This window comes from Phytophthora infestans, genomic scaffold, assembly GCF_000142945.1.
Source record: "Phytophthora infestans T30-4 supercont1.16 genomic scaffold, whole genome shotgun sequence".
NCBI classification, from domain to species: domain Eukaryota; phylum Oomycota; class Peronosporomycetes; order Peronosporales; family Peronosporaceae; genus Phytophthora; species Phytophthora infestans.
The window spans coordinates 1706247-1714488 of NW_003303743.1; the positions used below are offsets into that span (position 1 = coordinate 1706247).

An 8242-nucleotide genomic window follows, 5' to 3' on the forward strand; every position below is an offset into this window, starting at 1 on the left:
CTAGCCAAGCCGCAGATCTATCAATAAGGCTGGCGGCGCAGAAATCGGCCGGACTCAATAAAGCCTGTGCTAGAGATTTGTCGATAATGCATGTACGATTGTATAGATTCTCGTAGAGTTTGAGAAGATCCAAATTCTCTGCTAGTTTTTTGAGATAGCAAAGTGATGAATGGTGTAATTGAACCAGCTCTTGGCACCGGTGCGTTAGGCAATCCATTTCGAATTGCATGTACAAGACTACTAGAAAGCTATGTGGATGTGGAGCAAAACTCGGATCTTTCAACAAGACACTATGCACGACTGCGTAAAGCACTGGTACCATGTTTATGATGTAGGTATTTCAGATCGCGCTGGACGTTTTCTGTCAATTCCTTACTGCTGTACACCACAACGTCGCAATGAAGACGTTGCATGGTGTTTGGCTTTTGTAAAACATGTGATTCTGGAATTGTTTGGCGTGCAAATTTCGCCCGACTTTGTCGTGATGGACGCTGACAAAGCTCAGTACAATGTCTGCACAACTGAACTACCTGATAGCACGGTCTTAATGTGCTGGTTCCATGTTACACAAAATGTACAATGACAAACGCAACAAGCAAAGCTGGATGGAGTTTCAGCTCAGTTGATTTTCCGGAATTTGTATGATTTGCACTACACTACCGATTAAGAGCACTATCTTCGTAAACGAGAGTTTGTTCTGAGGTCAAGGCATGGAGCGGGTATGATATGTCCTCGGTTTCGACGTGTGGCAAATCACATTATTTCGCAGTGGATATTAGACGCCCGCTTTTCACGCTTTTAAGCTTTTCGTACCCCCACAGGCTACGCGGCTGCTACCAACCCGCTTGAGCAGTACCACTTCACCTTAAAACTTGTGATGACAGCAAACGGGCGAATCCGGCAAAGCTTGTAGTCCGCCTTGATTTGTCACGAATTTCGTTTATCTCCTCGATGCAACTCTTTAGCGATCAGCCTACTGTATCCAAACGTTACTGACTGCTTACAGGAATACTAATAAAAAGGTCATGACTGTAGAATTGATTCACCGAGACATCAATTTAGCTCTGGCTCGTGTCGCACCATCTCCGCTTCCCACGAGTTCATCACAAGAGCCAGGAAAATCTGTCCTTTCTCCTGCTGCAAATACCAAAAATCCGTGTACGTACGAGGCCAAAACCTACGCTAGAATAAGCTGGGTCGACATGCCCGTCGGTGGATGGGTTGTTGATGCTACTGCACGCACGTGTTTGTGTCTGTTCTATAAGAAAGCTGGGATATGCCTACACGTTGTCAAGGCAACCGAATTTGCTGAGCTTGCATGTCCTGGTATGTCAGCTCCTTCAAAGATTTGTGCGGCCGCCACAGCAATCGCGCACTGCAGCTCGACGGATTGCAAATGGCGTCGTAGATACAGACAAAAACGAAGGTGGCCTAATAGATCCATAAGGTATTATGTACGGGCCACCTACACTTGCTGATTTCATGGAAGCGAGCGAGGCCCTGGTAAAGGAATATCCAGACCCGGTAGCACAGCTGCGTGAAGTGCAGAATGCAGTGGCTGTACCGGTACCTGGGCAGCACCGTCCTGTTGCTCCACCACCGGCAGATCCACTGCCTGAGTACATGTAGAGCAGCAAGTTGCAGTACCACAGACCGATCCTGTTATTGCGCGACTTGAAGAGAACAGCACACGTCAGGCACTGAATGTGCAGATACCGGTGTACATTCCGTTGCCTCAGTCTACCAACAACTTGCGCAGATCTGCAAGATCAAGAACACCCACACGCAGAGCACAAGGGCCCCGAGACCAGACCAAGTGTCGTCGAAGGTAACATCCTACATTTTTACAACTTTGAATTATACAGTTTTGGAGATATCATCAGTGATGTCATCACAGCCGCATGCCTATCTGCATCCCGATGGATCTGCTAGCAGTGGGCAGGTTGAGCTAGACCTTTTCAAGCGTATGTTGTATTATACAAATGCTAAGTGAAAGACAAACCTCGGTTGTTATATACAGCGTTTGGGAGCGGAGGGGGGGTGTAAGGACAAAACTCGTCAGATTCGATAGTTCAGCTTCATACAAAGTGGCGTCAACTGTTATATCAGACAGAGGCAATTGGGCTTGCCACCAGGGTGTACGTAAAAACCAATGGGATTCCTTTGATATATGGCCATAATGTATGGAATCGCGAACGAAACCCATAGTAGCCAATACAAAGTACGAGTGAAAGGTGCAAAGCTCTATCTTCAGTTGCATTTAGTGTCTTCTATTCATTGGCAACAGCGTAATAATATCACATATGACGCATCGATAACAGTGCATTATAAATGTGCTCTATTGGTGATCGTCGATGGTGCCTCTGCTCCACACTTTCTGCTGTGTATATAGTGCAGATCAAGGATTATGGGGTATCTCCATTATGGACTATGGGCCCATAATGAATGGAGCTGGGATTTGGCCCTCCCCATCAATAGTCCATAACCATTTGCTGACCCCTGCAGCCAGATCGCAGACGTCGTAGGCGCAGATCTCACCCAGTTTTTTTCTTCGAGCGGATCAACTTCACCGTCTCCGGCTCGAGGTCGGTGCAGTGTGGCACCTCAATAGGCAACGTAATCCCCATAGCACGTAGCTCGAGGATCAGTGAGAATCCGAGACGGGCAATAGGCTCGTACAAGGGCATCACGATACCTCGCTAGGTCGTCGTACGCTGCGTGATCTTTTTGTAATCGAGACTCGGAATTTGAAGATCTTACATCTTATTTCATCTTCATTTTGACAAATTTTGCTGGAGTTATTAATCTTGCACCTGTCTTTACACCAGGCAACAACAGCACTTTCAAATAAAATTCGAAGCTATTACATAGAGAGCCAAAGTCGCGCAGATAAATTCTTTCGCACGACGGTCGGTATGCACGTGTACAGTGCAAGCCACCGTGTCTGTCAAGATCCTTCTTACGAAGTGGCATCGTTTACGTTTTTGAGGCTACTTAAAGTTTGCGATCTCCTCTCGCTCACTAAAAAAGATGTGAGTTTTCTATAAACTACAGTATTTCTTATTTAGTAAAGTCTGATTAATCGACTGAGTTTCTCGTGGACACAGTTGGCCTTCGATTAGAGAATGATCGGTACAACCCACTTTTAGACTTTTGAGGCTTGGTAGGTGTATCGTTAATTCTGGGGGTAGCGCGTTTGACCTCTTCTTCTTTTGACGGAGTGCTGGCAGCGCTATTGAAAGAATGTCGCGTCATGATGGTCTTCAAAGATGGGTTCACGCGAATGTCATCAACTCCCTGCACCTGCGCCTGAGAGTTGCAAGCGCTCGTATTGTCAGCGTAGTCTTCGTTGGTTGTACTGAATGGAGTGTTTGGATCCATAGTTGGTACACTCCCCCTTTTGCTGGTAGTCGATCCCTTCCGACCACGGCGGTAAGGAGGTGGTCTCTGCATGTTTCGAATCCTATCCATTTCGTCCTCTTCTTCAGTATCATCACGTCTTCTTGGAATCGCCGGGCGCAAATACACTTTGTAGTTCGCCATGAACTCAAAGTAAGCAGATTCCCTAGATGGGATTGCCGATATCGGTAAATCATCCGTCAACGAAAAATTCCACGTACGGGCAATTGTTTTGGTCTCTGGAAAGGCCTCAGAAGCAACTGGGGCACTTATTTCACCACCAAAAGCGTTAGTAGTAGTACCGATTCCTGGTTTCGTCGCGAACACAAACATGGTGAATCCATTTCCAGCATCAAGATGAGTCAACCCTAGACGAATCGGATCTGGTTTCGCTGCGGCCACAATCTCACGCAAGCTTGAAACACATGATATCGAAGTCGACAAGTTACACGCAGCCGGTTTGGAAGCACGCAAATCCATGTACGAGAGCTGTTTTGGTTTGGAAAGAACCGACTTTGTACCGAGTGTAGTGTTACCCGATACGGGCATTCCTAGCTGTCCAAGAGCGTTGTCACCCCACACAAACACTCGCTCTTTATCATCAAGGACCAAGGACATGTTGTGCTTTGTTACAATGCTCCGAGCCGTGACTCGATGTGTCGCGCTCTTTAGAATCGTTACAGGATGCGGGACCCACACGCCGACAGTTGAATTTTCCTCCAAGTCGATTCCCAACTGTCCTTCAGCCTCTCGCCCCCACGTATACACGACACCAGATCGAGATACAGCCATTGAGTCCGATGTCCCACAGCAAATGTCACTTATCGATAAGTCCTTGAAAAACTCGAGTTGCCGTGGTACCCACTCACTTACTGCAGCTCCATGGCCTAGCTGCCCATCGACTCCATTCCCCCAAGAGAAGACATCTCCGCTAGCTGTGAGAGCTAAGTTGTGAGTACTGCCAGCGCAGATAGCAGTGACTGTCGGAGGTGCCATGTAGCCATTGTTACCAGGAATGCCGATCCCAGGGGCACTTGACGCTGCTAGCCACGTCGACACCACAGCTCCTTCATGTTGGTCTTTCTCGTCTCCCAGACCGAGTCGGCCATTCATTCCATCCCCAAACGATATAATACTCGTTTTGGTCTTCGTACTAGTGCTCCAACTATCCGAGTTAGCTCGCGTTATTCGAACAGCGAGTGTCAACGTGTGTCGGTCGCCGCAGCTAATGTCCTTAAATCGCACTTTGTCTTCATCTTCATCCGTCGTAGAGTTGTTCGTTGGTTTACGCTTTGTGTTCGCAGCAAGGAGAGCTGACCATCTCATCGCTACCAGTGTCGGAACGTTAGTGTTGGCTTCATTTCCAGTACCCAAACGTCCGTAAGATCCACAGCCAAACATGTAGAGCTCACCGACATCCAATACAAATCCTCCGTGGACACTTCCACATGACAAACGAATTATACGTCGTCGCGGTTGTAAACAGTACGGAGAGGACAATGGCGTCGGCGCAGCAACGTACGGTCGCACGTGACTCTGTCCGAGCTGTCCGTATGTGTTGTCCCCGAACGAATAAGCTCGTCCATCCTCACATTGAAGACAGCTCCAGCCGGAACCGCAGCTAACCTGAACTATCGGAGAGTCGAGATGTACCGAAACTTCGTGCACAGCTGATAGTTCACTAGGATTTCCTCTATTTGGAGACAAGATAGGGTTTATTCTTGTGGGGTTGATGGTGGCCCAGTCACCTAGCAGACATAGTGTGTACTCGTGCGAGTTGGACGTCGTAATCTCGCCATTATTGCGCCATTTGGAGGTCGATGTGGCACCACTAGCCGCGATCTCTGACATTGTCAGTGCCTCGATCTATTGTTCTCTTTTTTAGATGTTTATTATTAGAGTAAACTGTGGGATAATGCAACTTTATTCTCTTATCGTGGACGGATTTAAAAAAATGGCGAATGGATTCATCGTACAACATTATTCGCAGGGGAAGAAAATACTTTTTCGAGAAGTACAATTCTGGGATCGTTGAAGGGTGTAGACACGAGTCAGTCCTTCAAGTTTTTTTAAGAATCGGTCGTAGCATTAACGTTATGATTAATCTATACTTCAATAAGTAGAATGTAAGTAAAGCGTATTTGGTGTTAAACTGACTTTAGATTTCCAGATTCATCTATGAAAAATGACCATGAGCCGTCCTAGTTGTAAATCTCGTGCTCGCGCCTCGTTTTAAGGCACCCGGGCGCAGAGCTAAAACGGCCACGCAAGTTTAAGTGTCTCGTCGAGATTTTTGTCACTAAAGGGGACCTTTGACTCGCCGAAATCCACCGTAATGAGTGCTGTACGCGCTTCGTCCGTAAGTTGTTCCCACATGATGAGATCCTGATACTGGCCGTCCGTTTCAGAAAACTGTAAGGCCAGCCACTCAAAGCTGTTCCAGTATGTGTGGAAAACCCGGATGGATTCGTTTGAGCCTGGGATGATCGTGAAATTCCAATGTCGATAAGATATTCTATTACGACGGATTCGCTGCGTGCCAACATAGTACATCGGATCAATGTATGTTTGCTTGTAGTATGGTTCCCTCGGTTCAGTAAACATAAATCCTTTAAGCCCTCGCGTTTTCAGGAGCTGTTGTTGCAGCGATGCACCAATAATCTTGGGCGAATCAAGCACCGGATTATCAAGCCACAGCACCATACTTGCCCAGTAGTGACGACTTACTGCTTTATAACTCTAAAAACCTTTTGGAAAGTACCACGCAAACACCATCGCCCATTTATCGCGGTACCATCTCGATCGACCGTACACTTGAGACCCCAACGGTGCATCCGTACAGCCCTCCGTGCCTTTCGTCCCCTTGATCCCTCCGCTAACCTCACCAGCAGCATTCACAGCCGGAAATGAAGCGCACCCTTCTGCAACAAGTAGTTGCGGTTTAAAAGTGACGGCAGTCTTTTCACTTATCGTAACTGGGAGGGGCTGGGCGAATGGCTGGACTTGATCATGGTTAATTGTACCGGCATGTGCGGAAGCGAGCAGCAGTTGGAGACACAGCAGTAGCGCAGCTGCGAAATCCATCTCCCGAATACGACGAGCTGTATTGTCGGCGAGTTTAGAAGTGCGTTGCGAGGTGAAGCACATATATATGAATTGGTTTTCGTAATACATGATTACAGGCATTGTATTAGATCATGCATTATCGTAATCTAGTCACCTTCCTATCCAGCGTAAAGCCAGCGCTGCCGTCACTAATACATGTAATGCCCAATCTTAACTTTGAAGCAATCAAAATACAAAGCCGCGCGCTCGCACAGAACAACTCTGGATTTTTGAGATACACACCGTCATCCAAGTTAAAAGTAAGTAATTTTAAACCTAATCAGATCAAAGGAAAAGATCGGTTATACTTATCGCGTTGAAGCTGTCGATAAACGCCGAAGGTCATAATTTTATAATTATCGTACATCCATTACTTGTTGTTCATTAATCTAGCAGCAAATCATGCAAGTAAGAGATGGATGGTGTCTATTCAGTTTCGACATTAAAATGACTACTATAAATACAGTATACGGCTATAGCCGCTGATAGCATCCGAGACGAGAGGTATCATGTTTTTCAAGGTTATTTAGAACAGGTTTACCGTAATGGAGTCTGGCTTCGTTTCGCTGAAGCCATAGCACCGAAGCGCGAATTCTAATGTACAGTATACCGTTTCTTTCTCGAGAACTTAGGAGCTGGGGGGACGCAGGGGTTGCACTTACTCACGTGGATTCAGTGGGATCATAACTGACGGAATCTTTCAGCGTTTGGTATGACTTGAATAAAACAACACCAATTCCAGATACCAAGCCAAGAGAAACCAGAGCACCGACAGCTTTCGCCCACTTGGGCGTAGGCTCATGCGCATGCTTCTTCGTGGCGTGTACAATTTGCGATTGCGTCGAAGGTGTCAGCGCATTCTGCATACGGTAATAAGACGCGGCAATTGGTGGTACGATAGCTTCACTCCTAAGACGGCGAACTTTCATATCAGAGGTGATACCTCTGGCACTGTCGGAGTCCAAACCGTGAGCGTTGTCGATCAGGGCAGTATCGTCGGCTCTAGTGAAGCTCATGGTAATCGCGCAGAAAGTTACCACGATGATGGACAGTGAGTACGTGCCGTGCATTTTGGTGTGGGCCTTACGGGAATATTCGGTAATGACCGACTCTCAGAATACATTCCCAACGAAGAAATTTTGTTTTTGTCGATTACGATTCAGAAGTCAGTAAACCATTATATCGGTCGAAAAATTTGACTCCATGTTCTTCCATGACACTGCCGTGCTTCTCCGTGGCTACGTTTTTTTAAGGTTACAAATCCAGTGGCTTTTACCCGAGATTGTGGCGTTGTGGCTGTACAGACAGCACAGACTCGATTTGTGCTAGATGGGACCTTGATCTATGTAACATTACCCTATTAACAGCACGGAGCGCAAGTGCCACTCAGAAACCAACACTGGTCCTATGGATAGAAGACGGATAATAAACAAGAATTTTAGTTCTGACCTTGGCATGGTGTATTTTGACCCAAAGTCTGTATGACTAGCACTTATCATGACGTTGGGAGTGGGGGCTGGCATAATCTACGCCTATTAGATCACCTCAGCGGCTAACACCGATCCTTGAACTCCAGTTACATTCATTTCCGTGACAGAAAGAAGAATGGATCAACTTTGTACAGTAGGTAAATTTATCTATTTACTTAAAAGGCCAGAATCACTCTTATCACTTCCACATATTACTTTAAATTTTTTATCGATCTATGAGAGTGGTTATTTAGTCTACATTTGATTAG

The 8242-nt window shown here is 46.5% G+C and overlaps 1 protein-coding gene and 1 pseudogene across 1 annotated transcript; both read right to left on the reverse strand.

Annotated features, from left to right (window-relative positions):
• Positions 1–3493: 3493 nt before the first annotated feature.
• On the reverse strand, positions 3494–5198 carry PITG_08923 (regulator of chromosome condensation (RCC1)-like protein; the record flags this gene model as incomplete). Its single annotated transcript, XM_002902922.1, has 3 exons — positions 3494–3546; positions 3669–5069; positions 5168–5198. 3 exons carry the CDS (start codon positions 5196–5198, stop codon positions 3494–3496), a joined length of 1485 nt encoding a protein of 494 aa, XP_002902968.1.
• A 457-nt stretch (positions 5199–5655) lies between these two features.
• On the reverse strand, positions 5656–6417 carry PITG_22867 (annotated as a pseudogene; the record flags this gene model as incomplete).
• Between the last annotated feature and the right edge of the window lie 1825 nt (positions 6418–8242).